Here is a 15,878-nt window from a genome sequence, read left to right on the forward strand (position 1 = left end):
AATTACTAATAAGCTTGCAGCCCACCGTTAGCAATATCCACACAAGTTTTTAAAATTTCGAAAACGCGGTCACCCTCGGCGCTGTGGCTCAAGAAATTCTGCCTACATCGCGCCAGAATACGCGCGTTCTCGTGAAGCTTGCAGGCAAAGCAACCTCTCCAGTGCACGTAACTCGTCGAAATAGCCAAAATTTTTCACAGCGCCGAGGGTAACCGCGTATTCGAAATTCTAAAAACTGATATAAATATTACTTGCGGTGGGCTACAAGCCTAGCAGTAATTAGGAACCTAACAGTAATAGCTAAAAAGGCAACTATTCAATATTTGTTAGCCAGCCTGCTAGTTAGCACGTCTTAGCTGTATTCTGATGTACGACACCGCTGACAATGGTATGCCGAAAAAAGTGCTGTTCTAACTCAAAAAGCCTATTTTTTTTAGGTGAAACACCCTGCATATCTTCCGCGGTGAAGCCGCTCCCGAAGACAGTAGACGAACGACGTACGTACACTTCCTATACCCGACACGTGACGCGATAAACCTTATCCGCAATGTGCCCGCCTGACGCAAGAGCGATGGCCACGCTACGCGGAAGAGCGGAACACGGAGAAAGCTGTGTGTAATCCGAGGGCCCCGCTCTACCCGACGCCGCACTAGTGATATCGATGCGCCAGAACAGAAGCTGTACGTGATAACAGCCGCGTGGAGTTGAAGGTCAGGGAGACGGCGTGCATTATCTAGACCGGCTGCTGGGTGCTAACTAACCCTTTGAATTACCTGCTTTAGGCCTAAAATGTAAAGGACGTTAAAGGTGCACTGAAGATGAATCTGAACTCGTCTTTTTGCCGCGGTAACTAGATCTACACGTTCCTAGCATTCTTTAAAACTTCGAATTATTGCCCTGTGCGGCCGATCGATTTTAGCTAATTTAAATCCGATAATGTCCGGCTCCCGCCTTTTTTTTTTTTTTAATTCCCCGCAGACGGTGGGAAGAGTCAACCAACGAATGGAGTGCCTTTCAGGCAGTCGCGCGGCTGCTTTGCTTTCGCTTTTATTTTGTTTGTTAGGTTTCCGTGAATAAATAGATCTAATCAGAGACTACATAGCTGCAAATTAGGCCCACGGAAATATAAATACGCCTGGACTGTTTGCCTTCGCCGATCACTATGTACCACTCCGCCGATGGCAGAGCGGCAAGCCGCCACGGGACTGGGTGGAAGGTTGGTCGACTCGTCCTATCGTCTGCAGGGAATTCAAAATCAGGGACGTTTAATCGGACTTAAATTAGAAAAATCGGCCGCACAGGGAAATGGTTCGAAGTTTCTAAGAACGCTCAGAATGTGTAGAATGAGTTCAAGCGTTAAAAATACGAGTTCGCTGGTGAGTGTTCTAGTGTGCGCATGTGGAATATAGCCGTTCGTTTCGCTTATTTCCGACACGGACAAAGTACTACAGTGAAGCTCGAATATATTCACACCGTCGCCTCATCAGCGTGTGTTCGCTCAGCCGCCGACCTGCCGAGGACATGAAGACTCACCGTCCGCCGATCGGATTCATCGGTGTCGTTGGCCTAAAAAACTTGTCCCACTACAATCATATTGTTACATGACGGCAAGCCGATGAAGGCAGAATGGCATGACAGACGACTTTCGCGCGATTTAATGGCAGTAAGCCTATAGCACGAGCGCTCCGTGCCGCGCCACTACCCGCTTTGCCGTCTTCTAGTCCGTGCCAATATTATAGTGAACTAGATAGTTCACTGTAATCACATGCTGCGATTGACATTAAATGCGCTAGTAATGCGTGTAAATGCGCTAGTGGCATTTACACGTAAACGTATGACTCCATATCCGGTACGCATCGACGGTCAAGTCATTTCTTACAGCAAATCTCATCGTTTCCTAGGGATCCTGATCGACCGCAATTTATCATGGAGCCCGCATTGCACTCTTGAAAAAAAAAGCTAACATCTATCGCTCATTTACTCCGATTTCTGGGTGGAAAATCCTATCCAGATATAATAGCTACTGCAAAAAATGTTACATCTGTACATCAGTTTAGGCAAAGAGCACGTGCCTTATTGTGTCATTGATGTTCTGGTTTGTCTTTGTTTTGTTTTTGTTAAATATTCCTATGTTTCTTCATGTCGCTATTAAGCAAAGTGCCATTTATTTCTCGCAGCTTGTGCATATGTATATTGCATGTAGAATTATATAATCATCTGATCTGATCGTGATTAGGATGTATGATTATGGCGATATGCTATGTACTACTGCCTCTGCTGCGCCCGGCGAGGCCAAGACCTAGTCAGGAGACCAATAGTCTCCTTTTGTCTTGCCTCGTGGGCAATACTTGTATTGCCTAAAAATGAATAAATAAATAAAATAAAATCATGGGGCTCGTCGGTCAGTCAATGCTGTAGTTGTACAGAGCTCTATTTGTGGGATGCTTGCGGTACAGTACACCTGTACTCTCAAACACGTGCAAAACTAACATGCGTGCCCTCCAGTCAGTGTAGGGTCAGGCCCTTCGCACATGCCTAGGTCTCCCTCGGAGCGCATCAACACTGTGTAGTATTTCACTGGCCAAAGACCACCCGATCTCTGCTTATATTGTCCTAGACTGCTTGCGAATGCACATACGTCATATTTCAAGGATTCCACAGCATCACCTTGCGCCTCTGCCACTGCAGAGACCACATTCTGCATTTGCAAAGGTGATAACGACGCAACAGTCGTCGATCCCACAACAGTTCACTCCGGCAGCACTTCCAGACACAACCTTCCAGACAACGGAAAGCGATGAAAGCGCTCCTGAATTTCTTAAGGGACTCGGGGTTGCATTCCCGCCTATAAACTTTAAGTTTTCAGTGCGCGCCCTCTGTCCCTGTGACATAGTGGTCGCTGGACACTTAGAAAACTGATTTCCTTGCTGCTCTTTTTCCTTTTTTCCCCTTTGTTCCCCTCCCCAAGTGTAGGGTAGCCAACTGGGCATCGCCTGGTTAACCTCCCTGCCTTTCCGTCCTTTTCTCTCATGCGATTGACAGTGATAGTGTCGTCGTCGGACTGGTGTGACTGCAGTGACCGCCGCCGTCGTCGTCGTCGTTGTATACACTGAAAACGAGCTGAGGCTTTCGAATGCGTTTGGAAAGTGTCGTGTAGCACCGCGGGAGTCCGGCGGGTCCGAATGCCATTCCGATTCTCGAATGCTAGGACTCAGATGTCATTCGAATGTGCCCGTGTACCACAGGTATAAGGCAACGCAGAACCAGGCGCGCGTTTTGACACCGAACTGGATGTCTCGTTTTCGTCAAAGTCCAAGCGGCTGCTTTTCAGTGAACAAAAAAAAAATGGATTGGGCACTTAAGCTCCGCCTTATGGGTGTGACAGATAGCTTTAGTGGGTTAATGCCCATAATATGCGGAATTGGTCATCCTCTACTTTACGTTCATAGATCCCTTGGAGTCATTGGGATGGCAGGCGTTGCCACCGATGGGGCTTGCGCGACCCAGGCTGCTCCTCCTGGGCAACTTCTCACGACCAATCATTCATTTAGCTGCCACCTGTCAGTTTTCACACAATCCGGTGGGCAGGTTGTGATGACGCCAGAAGGTCACGTGACCTATAGGTGGCCCGCCTGCCTCCTAGGTTGCTTCTCTGGATATGTTTCGTGGATTTTTCGCTTACAATCCACGACGCCGACGGCGACGCCGGATTTTTTGCGACACGAGGCTACGGCACGACCTCCTTAAAGCTATTGCGTTAAAATACATATTTTTAGATATGCAGAAGAATTTTGATTACAGTTACCATGTTAACCTTCCAGTTACAATAATGTAGTCGTGAAGGTATCCGCAAAACCTGCTTAACGCTACCGGTCAAAACAGAGGGAAGTTGTAGTTGGCCTCATACGAACGGCATTGCATCAAGTTTGCGGTTACCTCCCCAATCACATAATTGCTACCGGCAGATTCCCTTGCTAATGGTATCCAAAATTTCTGCATTGCAAAATCTCTCAGCAATTTTTTCTTGTATCCAATTGCCTAATCTTTTCGCCCGTTTATTTTTCCAATTAATTTTTATATTTATTTCTTTCACTTTTTCTTTTAATTTATGATCCCATCTCTAATTCCTCTGAATTTTTACCCAAAGTTGCATCATTAGCTTGGCAATCAAAGTTAAACCATTAGCTTGGCTCCTATTTACATTCTTCGGGCTCTCCTCACTGAACCCTGGCCTAACCCCCGCCGTGGGTATGTGCCATGCCACCAAGGCAACAACAACAACAAACGGCGCACTGCCAGCAAGATGATGATGATGATGTCCTCAGGCTTAATGGCACATACCCACGGCGGGGGATTGGCCAGGGTGCATAGCGGATACAAACGCACTCGTGTACAGGGAAAGGAGTATTTTAATAATTTTAGGACACAAAGCTAGAATTTGTACAAAACAAAAATACAGAGAAGGAAAAGTAGTGAATTCACATTCTAGCAGAGGAATCTACCAGATGAAATTATATAATCGTGAATGTAATCGCACACTGGTTTCAGGGCATATCCCTTGGCGCTTGCCCCGAAGGATATGAGAATCGGAATAGATAGAGGAAGCCCAAGCCGAGCGAGGGGGATCTCCAATAGCGAGCCGCCGGCAGGAGAGGAAAAAATGTTCTATAGACTCAATTTCGCCACAAGAGTCACAAAGGTTGGATATCTAATTTTTATTTATTTATTTATTTATTTATTTATTTATTTATTAGTTACCTGCATCGCCCCGGAGGGCATTACAGCAGGGGGCATTACAGCCCGATCGGCATAAATAAAGATTTAGCCGCGGTATCCTGCAGCGCAAAAGGGTCATGCCCACAAGGGTGATTGTTGTTGTTGTAGCCTTTGACAGAATGGCACATACCCACACTGAGGGATCGGCCAAGAATAGGAAGGGAAAGGTTGGTATTCACCTGTACGTAGTAAAGGCCAAAGGGAAGCACACGGGAGAGGAACACCGGGGGAGTCTACCACAAGAAGGGCATGGAGAGGGTGAAAAAAAAATAAAAATGAAAAAAAATAATAATACTAATAATAAAAAAATATATATAGGAGTTTGGATTGGAGAGAGAGTGAGAGAGAGAAAAGAGAGAGATTAATTCGAAAAATAATGACGCATAAAAAAGAAAATAGAGAAAGCCTTAGCAAGGCAGTCGATGAGATTCCAGCAAGAAATTTTGAACAGCGTCACAAACAGACCTGTGGCTGAACCCAAGTGTGGTGGCACCAAATGATAGCAAGTGTGGGCTGCTCAAACTAAGGCCAAGTTGCTGTAAGGGCAACTCCAGCAGTCTTCTTCTCAAAGAGGTGAAACGAAGACAATGGAGCCAAAATGATCGATAGATTCAGGCTCACGGCGAAATGCACAGAGGGGAGATAACGCCAAACCATATCTGTGCAGACAGAAATTTAGAGGGGGATGCGGCAGCGCAACCTCGTCAGAGATACTTCTAGCCGTGCGTAGAAGAAGAAGATGGCCGACTCGCATTCGGACCTGTTCAGCGACGACGTCCGCAGAGTCGCGCCGCCCGTGCACAACGAGTTCTTCGTCTGCTGGTCCGTGTGCTCGGTGACCTTCGCCGTACTGGTCGTCCCGGGAGGCCTGCTCCTGGTGCGCAGTCTTCGTGCCGACGAGGGCCCGCGCTCCGGCGCCGCCATGGTCGCGGTGCTGCCCTTCCGAGACCAATACGTGGCCCCCGAGAGGACGGCGGTTCGGGCACCGCCGCTCTGCCTGCTGCCTGACGAGCCCGCCAACCTGACCTTCGACCTTGCCAAGCAGTACGCCCCTAAACTCGCGAGCCGCGAAGCCGTACCTGCGGTGACGGGCTCGAAGACCCTGCAAGTTCTCTGCTACTACAACAAGAGTCGCGTCACTTGGCTACAGGGAGGCCAGTCGTGGTACGTTGCACGGTGGGCACCTGGATTGAAGCGAAAAATTGCGAGGACGCTTTGGCAACTAAAGTGTTGAGAGGCGAAAGCCGAGGACACTATGATGTGACGACTTCCGGTGCCCGTGACGTCACACCGTTCCCGTGTATCGATACCCAAATTATACATCTTTCGGGGTCCTTAAGTGTTAATTACGCTTAATTACGCATTTTTCCGTCTAATTTGACACAAATTCGACGTTTTTCCGGCCATTCTGCAACAATTTTCACTATGCCGTGACGACTTCCGGTGGATGTGACGTCACATTGTTTTCGTGGCTATATGGACCTTTGCACTATTTCAACGCAATTTCGACATTTTTGCCTATAATTAATTAATTAACCTACAGTCATCAAACTTGGCTTCTAGGTTCAATTTTTTTCCTCCTCTATATAAAGCAACCGTTGGTTTTCTTCTATCTTTTTTAGTTCCCGAGTTAAACGCGTGTGACTCGCTTTGTTAACGGACGGACGACAGTGTGAGCCATTAAAGGCTTTCGCCTTAATAGAACGTAGTTGGCTCACTTTAGAGAACATTTCACAAGCGTACCGTGATACCATTGTATGAATTGGCGTACAGCGGCAATAGGCCAGTAATTACCCGTTCTGCTTTCCTTCACATTCCATATCTTACGCTGGCGCAATGTTTCACATGCCGAAAAACTGGCTAGGGCCGTACATGTGGTGTACGGCCGCGACACCGACCGTCGTGGGGACCGTACGATTCAGTGGTGTGAATGTTCTGTGACACAGAACATTTCCGCCACTTGTTCGATGGGAATTAATAACCATTCCCTGTAGTACGATTATTATTAATGCTACAGCGTTAAAGGCCCCGTTCACCAGAAAATCCGGTGTCGACGTTGTGAGCGAAAACTTACGAGATGGCTCTGGCAGGTGGTCCCCTGAGATAAAGCTAGAAAGCTAGTGAGCCACCTATGTCACGTGACCTTGTGGCGTCATCACTACGTACACACCAGATTGTGAGCAAACTGTCCACCGTGGCAGGTGGCCGTTAAATTAATGATTGGCCAATCGAGAAGAGCAACCTGGGCCGCACAAGGCCCACCGCTGGGAGCACCGGCCATCGCAGGGCGGTGGCGCATCGCTCAACCGCTACATCGCTGAGCCAGGAGGGGACCTACGAATGTCGAGAATGACCTTCTGAATATATAGGAATTGACCCATTACGCTATCTCGTCATACCCTTTAGGTGGAGCTTAAGTGTCTCGTCCATTTTTATTTGCTGATTTTAATTGTAAGGGTACAACCAAGAGGAACACTATTGCTACTGGTATAGTACATTGAAAGGTTAGTTTCAGCTGAAACCAAACTGCTCCCTTCAGTAGCTCCAATGTGACGTGAATCGTCCAGTGTTTTCGTTTTCGACGTCCCGCTCTATCGAACGAGATTGGGCACTTTTCTTTCACTCCCTCCTCCTTTCCTTCTCTCACGGTGCGTTTGAGGTGTCCATTGAGAAGTGAAGCAGTTACTGCGCCATTTGGCTTTCCTCAAAAACATTTTCGAGTCGCATTGACAGACTTGCGACCTGCCTTATGGAACTCACGTATGCTTCCAGGTTCGGCGTGGCGTCTGTGGCGTTCTCCTTCTGCCGTTACGTCATCTACGGACCGATGAGGCTGGAAGGTTGGACCGCCAGTATAAAGACCACGGCTCGTGACGTCATCCTTATCGAACAACTCAGGTCGGCCGTCACATCTGGTTACGGTGGCAAGAACGCGTCGTCGTCCCTTCTAGTCTCCGTCAGAGGCCGCGGCGAATTCACGGACCTCCGTCGATCGGCGGGGAACGTCAGGTGAGGGTCCACGAGTCAAGTGACTCTTCCATTTTAAACGCGCCTTTGCCCTGCAGTGGGCGTAGTCGTAGTCGGGCTGATGATGAAGATGCTGATGAAAAATAACCATCATTGAGAATTCGCGGACATTGCAACTTGCGTGATAGCGACAACTGAGGCGCATCGTTGTTGCGGTATTGCTAAAATATGCTGTTTTATTTACTGTTCTGTGCTGTCACCATGGGCATCACACAAGGGACATAAGCGCAAAAAGTAGCGGTATGTTTTTTCCGACCCGCCTGATTCTGGCAGCATTCAAGACACATCAAAGCCAGCTGTGGAATATGTTACCGAGCGCACCATCAACATAGACGGTAATCGATTGATTGATTGATCGATCGATTGATCGAACAACTTCTATCCGAAAAGAGGTTGCTCCCCGGCCCCGGCACGCAGGCCTGGAGAAGGGGAGTTGCGCCTCCGCGGTTAGAGGCTGGCTGGCAGTTCTTGACTGTTAGCGGCCTCATCCACCAAATGGCAAAGCGAGGAATACGCACTGTTACGATCCATCTTGAGACCCGAGATGAAACGGAGGGAGATTCAACGTAGCGGCAATTTTGACGGGTCGTTTGACTTCAACTTGACCCCACGATGACCTCACGGAAAAGGGTGACTTTCTGGGAAGTGGCCGACGAGGCTCTTCCCACACTCGGCTCGGCGAAAACGACCTCCCCTTCGAAAAGCAACCGACGACAGGAGAAGAAAGGGTGTCCCTCGTCTTGAAAAAAAAAAACCCGGAACGAATCAGAGGAAGCCTGCGCAGCAGCGGCTGTGACGTCAACAGGACACAATGCTATAGGAATGCGAACTTAGCCATCTTCCTCGCCAGTTACACACGTGTCTTGGCCAGCTGCGTCTGTGACGTCATCCTGCCACACCTGTGTTTGATGGACGCGAGCGGCCAAGTCAGTGCTACAGTGGTGCGGACTTATCTTCATCCTCGCCAGTTCCCACGTGCGGGCTCTCAACAGGTGCGTCTGTGACGTGTGGTGGCGATCTTTTGTGCCACGATGAGTTACCGCCTAGTGAGGGGGCTCAACAGGTCTTCGATGGCGGTGCTAGTGCCGATCTTTTGTGTCGCGATGGATTGTCGCCTGGTGAAAGGGCGGAGCCTTGGGCTATATAACCTGCGACCAAAGTGGGTACGAACGCTCTGGACCTTCGGAAATAGGTTCATCCAGTGGCTCTGAGCCTTGGGTATCAGGCTCATCCAGACGCTCGACGCTATGAACTCTTAAATTTTGATTCCTTGTACTTCCTTTGTAAAATTTTGTAAATAAGTGTCTCAGTTTCTTGCCATTAAATCTGCTTGTTTTTGTAATCTCCAACTCGGAAGTTCAGACCGTTCCTCATCCCGGACACGCTACCTCGAGCCGCAACAGCACTCATGCCCAGCAGTTCTGGACAATAGCATTTTTGAGCGGGAAACCTTTATGAACGCAGTTTTTTTCACATAATGTAAGATTTCACTATAACACTCAATATACTTGCAGATCACCAGGCGGCAGTCGTGTATTATTTTTGTTTTCTATTCACGTTTTTGCTGTTAGTATCCTTAGATATGGAGCATACTTGTTCACCTTGTAGAAGTGGACGACTACGTGCATGTACTTCTACAGTCTTTGTCGAAATTGACCAGGCTGCACGTTTTTCTTCTCAGTCGTATATTAAAGCTGTTATGATAGCCCTCAAGCTCTGAATCTCTGTATGGTAAGAAGAACCCCTGTTCTCACCTTCAAAGAACTTCTTGATCTTTAGGGAAGCCGTGAGGGCTCTACTGTACGAATGAGAAGCAAACCGAGGAGCCTGGTTACTTTTGACAAAGAGTGTACGTCCTGCGCTAAACTTACGTGATCCAGGTACTTCGCGGCAAACCTGCTGGAGTGGGCGCTGGAGCACGGCTTCGCGGGCGTCCACCTGGACTGGCGAGGGTTCGACTCCCACCTGTGTAGCCGGCCCGGAAATGACGCCGCTCTGGGGACGATCGTGCGGCACCTTCGCGAGCTGGCCGCGCTCAACCGCGTCGCCCTGGTGGTCGTCCTGTCCGCAACGACGCCCCAGCCGGCGGAACTGGTCGACTTCTACCTGCTCGAGGGCGACCACTGCGGCCGCCTCGAGGACACGGGCTTCGACGCGCTCTTCCGCAGGCTTCGCGAGTCGGACGCCTCCGCCAGGTTCTCCATATGCTGGCCCGTGTCGGCCGCTGTCGAGACGTTCGCCAGGGTCGTCACAGCCAAGGGGAGCCGACTGAGGTAATGCTTAACCACAACTCGCTGTTGGGCTAGAATCGCAATGATTATCAGAAAATGCCCAAACGTAATCTCATTTGTGCAGCTTGTCACGCGCTCATGCAAACTGCCTCATTGCTGACGACTTCAATGTTCATTTTCCTGAAGTAACTCCCATAGGGAGCTTTCATAGCCACAGCTCCGTGAACCGCCGCGGTGGCTGAGTGGTTATAGTGCTCGGCTGCTGACCCAAAAGACGCGGGTTCGATCCCGGCCGCGGCGGTTGAATTTCTTTGGAGGAGAAATCCTAGAGGCCCGTGTACTGTGCGATGTCAGTGCACGTCAAAGAACCCCAGGTGGTGGAAATTTCCGGAGCCCTCCACTACGGCGTCTCTCATAGCCTGAGTCGCTTTGGGACGTTAAAGCCCATAAACCAAACTAAACCAAACCATAGCCACAGCTCCAGCAAGCCTTTCTTAGAGGTTAAGATCTAAATGCTGAACAAGCCACTGACAGTAGTTCGTTTTTGTTCCGCGATAAAATGACACAGCTTGAAGAAGGCGAGCTGCAGAGAAAACCGCTGGTTGTGAAAGAACATCATTCACTGTTTCTTCCACGTCTGCGCTTCTTTTGGCCTTTTTGTCATTAGGTCAATCATCGCTGAGCATCGAATAAGCAAAACTTGCAAGTAGCGGCGGGACAGTACGCTTGGCTCTGTACTAGCTTAACCTGACGTGGATTTCAAACCTGCATTTGCGCATGATGACGTTAGTTACCTGTGTGCCATAAAACCCAACACAACCTATTTCAAACCTGTAACGTACGGCGTATCTCGTGCGATAAACTCTGCGAAACTGTCGCGACCGTACCCCATGTAGAGAGCAGCTGGGCATGAAGTCATAGTTGAGGCTGGCCATTTTGTAAGCAAACGGCCAGTTTGTTCCTCATGTCGAATGTTTTGATTTGTATCCGCTTGCGATTTTATAATATCTGCATCTATTCATTTCCCATCGGTATTTGATGTATTTTGTGTTGTCTCTTATGCTCTTACACTTTGCGGCTTCATGCCTTTGTTTTTTGTGTGAAGAATTATGCTCGCTAACTATTGTATAACTTATTCATTGGCGCAAATTATACTAATAGGTTTCAAGCTGATTTACACCTTTCTTCCAGCTCCTCTGCCAAACTGGTGAACTCATACTCATATATTTCTGACGGGAGGCGAAACGCCTCATCGTTGTCGACAGAAGGTTGTCACCAGAAGCTTGTCAGCAGAGGTGTCACGCTTTTGACGGGTGTCCACCGAGATATGTGAGACAGTTACTGCGTAATTTCCTTTCCTCAAATACAATTTTCATTTTCTTCATTACGGCCCCTCTTTCTCTTCTTTCACTCCCACTTCCTCCCTTCATGCACGGTGCGGTTCAGGTGTCCACCGAGAAGACAGAGAATTACTGCGCCATTTTCTTTCCTCAAAAATCGTGGCGCGCCGAATGGGTGGTGGTGTTCTATGGACTCCCTGGCAGGGTTACAACACGCTGGAGCGTTCCACTCCTAAAGGCGAAGCTGAAGCGTCATTAATTACCAGTCAATTAGTATTAGTCATGAATCAGTAATTAGTCATTAATAAGTAACTTGTCATTGATTAATTAGTCACTAATTAGGTGTAACGTCATCCGGTGGTGACGTCACCAGTGCCCCAGAGGCAGTAAAAGTGGTGCGGAAAGCGCTTTCGCCTCTACGCAGTTTAGGCAAAGTGCCCCCTGAATTTTTTATGCACTTTTGATTCATTTGCACTTCGTTTTAATAAACCTCAAACCTTAAGTCTCTACTGGCCCTGTGCAGTTCTCTCACAATGTCCGACAAACATGGCAGTACACACTGCGTCGTTGCAGATTCGTGGGCCTGGCGCAGCGGAGCCCGTTCTGCCAGCTCGAGTCTAGCGGCAACTTCCAGGAGTGCCGTGTGGGCGAGCTGCCGCTCTCGCAGAACCAGGGAGGCGGCGGACTGGTCTTCCGGTACCGAGCCGTGGAGAAGGTGGCGCAGAACGTGCAGAACTACACCACGATATGGCAGGGACTGGACCTGCAGGCGGACCCCATGTGCGCCATCTACTCGGACGGGGACTTCGACGACCCCCTGGGAGAGTGCGGGGATCCGTTTCCGCTTCTTCGGGCGCTCTTGTCTTGACAACGTTGTGGCCGTGTGCAAAACGATCGTACGATGACGGAGTGATGCACGGGGCTACAGTAGACAATGTGTCCATTCTTCGCACGTCTTCTCGAAGTCGACGTACCCTTTTGTGGATCTGGTAGCAGGTGTTTGTGCGCGAAAGGGGCATTCCGTCAGAAACAGAAGTTTGCAGTGGAGGTGTACACCTCTCAGGGATAGAGCTCGTCAGAGGCAACTCCATCCCTCGTCAGGACCGAAGTGCCGGACACCAATAAGTTAGATCAGAAGCTACCTCTTGTCTTTTCATATTATTCTGCCGTATGATGTAAAGAAGTTGCACATGAACCAGATAGCACCATCTCTGTCCGAGTAAGGTCTGCTGCCTGGAAGACACTTCAGCCTCGTCGGTACGTGGGGAGACTGACGTGGTATTTACTGCTGCATTTGCAGAGGATGATGCACAAGACGCAATTGCAGATGAAGCGCGATGTATTGCAGGGTCTGTTAATACGGTTGGTAATTTAGTAGATGTTAGTTCGCACCCAAGCGAAGGCATGTGGATTTGTGAGTACACTGCTGTTCGATGTAGCATTCCACGTATGACCAGCAGGTGGAACTAAGCGTCTTTGTCAGGTCTAGTGTCAGAACATCAGGCTGGTTCGTGCAGTTCGCAGTACGTATAGCGCTGTGCACACAAGCAGTGTTTTGCGAAGTTTAATGGATAAGTGTTTTGGGTAATGATTAGCCATTGCTATTTACTTCTTAGCAAATAACTGCATTGAACTAAAATATACTGAATTGTAAGCAGTACTTTTTATGGCGTTCTATGGAAGCCTGTTGGCTAAGTAATCGATTTCTTATGCATTAAAAACCACCACCTGCTTTATGTACCAAGTTTAAAGAAAATTCACGGACTACCTCGTCGTCGAGAGGAGAAGTAAGCATGAAATGCACTACGGGAAAGGCGCAACGTATTCTAGAACAGCTCATAGATACTGATAGCCGTACTCGAGTCTAGGGAAGCATCCCACATCAGCCGCTTTTCTTTCAGCTTTCCTTCACGACCCACAAAACGCAAAGACGTCCTGAGTATGACCTCAGGATGTCCGCGTCAGGATGTTCAGATGTCCTCAGGTTCTTCCTAACTGGTCCTCAAGCAGTCCAACTGGTATCCATTTGTCCGTCCACTGCACATACCCTGGATGTCTTGAGGATCATGGTTGGGGACTTTTTCTGTACTGCTCCAGGATTTGTATCAAGAGATTTTTTTCATAGGAGGGCCGTATTAAAAGCTAATTTAAGAGAAGCTAGCCTGTATAATAAAAAAAATGGTAGGGTTTTAACGCATTTAAAGCGAGAAGACGCCGAAAGCATGTGCCTTGTTGGCTCATGGTTTTGCTCTGCTGGGCTGTCTGCACGTCTGCCGACGACATTCGGCTCAGGATCTGTTCGCGCCGACGCAATTTTTTCATATAATGTATGATTTCACTGTAACAATAAATATATCCGGAGATCGCCCGATAGTAGTCCGGTATTTCTTTTTCCCCTATTAACGTTTTTGCTCTCGTCAAAAGCGTTCCCCATTGGTTTTCTATGGCAGTCTTAACTGTTCGATGCGACCGATGGAAACACTTTAAAAGAAAGATTTTGCTGTATATCAGAAGAAGGGGCCATTACCTTCAATATTTCTGTAATAGTACCTTACAATTTTTCATTACTCAAAATTTTTGTACGAGAATGTTGGACATGTGCATCCCTTAACTGAATGTCGCAATGAAGTCACGAGCGGTCCAGAAAAGCTTTGCAGGGGGCCATGGCAATTACTTGATACGAGACCATGAAGCTCACGTTCTCTTCGAACCCACGGTTTATTGAGAAAACGACGAAAAACAAATTATTTTATTCTGTGCCCACAAACATTTTAAACGGCATTCTTTCTGGTCATATAGCGGAATTCCCCCATCATGTGGTGCTTTCTACTGATGCCTCCGTCAGCGGCCAAAAAGCTGCAGTTGGCATCTTTTCGCAGAATTTGGCATGGAGCTATTCTGTCCGCATCCCAGATTATGTCCCCATATTCTTTGCGGAATTTTCGGCTCTTGGAATGGCCCTGCACAAAATTCCGTGTCATGTATCTCGCGTTATCATCCTGGCTGATTGTTTGTCAGTTTTAGTCTCCCTTGAAACTTCCCAAAAAGATTTTCTGTGCCGCTTCCTGCGATTTTTTGTCCCGTCCACTTTAAAGGAGGTCCGTTTTGTCTGGGTTCCTGGTCATGCAGGCATTCATTCCAACGAGGTGGCTGATTATTTAGCAAGGTCAGCTCTTGACGGGCCAGTAACGCATCCCGTCCCGAATTTCAGTCTGCTGGCGATCTCCAGGTTTCAGCGGTTCCAACACATATCAGCCAGGTTACGCGATCCCCTACTAAATACTGCTGATTATCAGCACTTGGCGTATAAATGGAACGTCCGTTCGTGTAAAACCAGGCAGTGTGAGGTATCAATGACGCGACTGCGGTGCAGGATTCCCAGTTTAAATTTATACCTGTGCAGATGTGGGTGGTCTCCGACAAACCTATGTGACTCATGCGGGGTCGTTGAATCTGTGGACCATTTCCTGCTCTACTGTCCAAGGTTCGCACTTCAGAGAAAGATTTACCTGGAGGTCCCTCTCCCCAGGTTAGGGCTCCCGTTATCTATGCCAGTGTTGTTATCGTTCGGAGCGAGCGCCAAAGGATTTGCTTTGAGTTCAATTTGTGGGAATCTACATGATTACATAATTGCAACTGGTAGGTTGATTTGCTAACTCCTTTAAAAGTCTCTGAGTTTTTTTTTAATTATTATTATTCTCGCCAAAATGTTCTTTGTTATTTCACTTCAAATATTCTTCTGTCGTTTTTCATGAATACATTTTTCAAAATTCACGTTTCATCCTATGAAAATTTTCTTATGTATACCACTACACCTTGGCCAATCCCCCCACGTGGGTATGTGCCATTATATAGAGGTGAAGAAGAAGAAGAAGATTTTATTCTGTTTTTGTTTTTAAACTATGTGTTTATATAAACTGTTCTTGAATACCTAAGTAAAGAAACAATCAGCTGGTTCAATTAATCGCCCCCGGCAGTTTTTCGTGTATTAAAGCTCAATCATAAGATATGCATAAGATAGTGCAATTAATTCTCGACGATATATGCGCACACACAGAGAAAAGAATACACTGAGGTGATCTGTTGTGGCCGCATTGAAGCTTTCGACTATTTTATTTCAGAGATTTTCTTTTCACCAGTGTAATCACGGAATGCAGACGGCTGGGTAACGCATCGATACCAGTGTGTTTCGCTGCTGGCAGTTTCTGTCGAACGCCGATGTGCAGCTTTGAGGAAGACTAGGAACGACTTCTTTGCGTGGCCACAAATAGCATTGTCCATCGGCTGAAAAACAAAGAAAAGGCGAATTTTAGGATCTAACCTTGTCGCGTGCGAAAACAAAATACACTTTCAAGGCATACACTTTGAAATACACCTTCAAGCACCACGAAGCTCTTACTACAATACCGGGCTACAAAAAAAAAAAAAAAAATCTCTGCCTCTCCCGTAACCGAGAGTAGAGTAAGCATGAAATGTTTACGGGCCTAACCAATACCTGCCTAAC

General features: G+C 47.8%; 1 protein-coding gene across 1 annotated transcript; it reads left to right on the top strand.

Annotated features, from left to right (window-relative positions):
• Positions 1 to 5,515: 5,515 nt before the first annotated feature.
• LOC149346648 (uncharacterized) lies at positions 5,516 to 12,260 on the top strand. Its single transcript, XM_089541405.1, has 4 exons — positions 5,516 to 5,940; positions 7,549 to 7,785; positions 9,684 to 10,076; positions 11,948 to 12,260. Exons 1-4 carry the CDS (start codon positions 5,516 to 5,518, stop codon positions 12,240 to 12,242), a joined length of 1,350 nt encoding a protein of 449 aa, XP_089397531.1. The 3' UTR covers positions 12,243 to 12,260.
• Positions 12,261 to 15,878: the final 3,618 nt, after the last annotated feature.

Source organism: Amblyomma mixtum, chromosome 4 (assembly GCF_055824585.1).
Source record: "Amblyomma mixtum isolate Tamu chromosome 4, ASM5582458v1, whole genome shotgun sequence".
Classification (NCBI taxonomy): Eukaryota; Metazoa; Arthropoda; class Arachnida; order Ixodida; family Ixodidae; genus Amblyomma; species Amblyomma mixtum.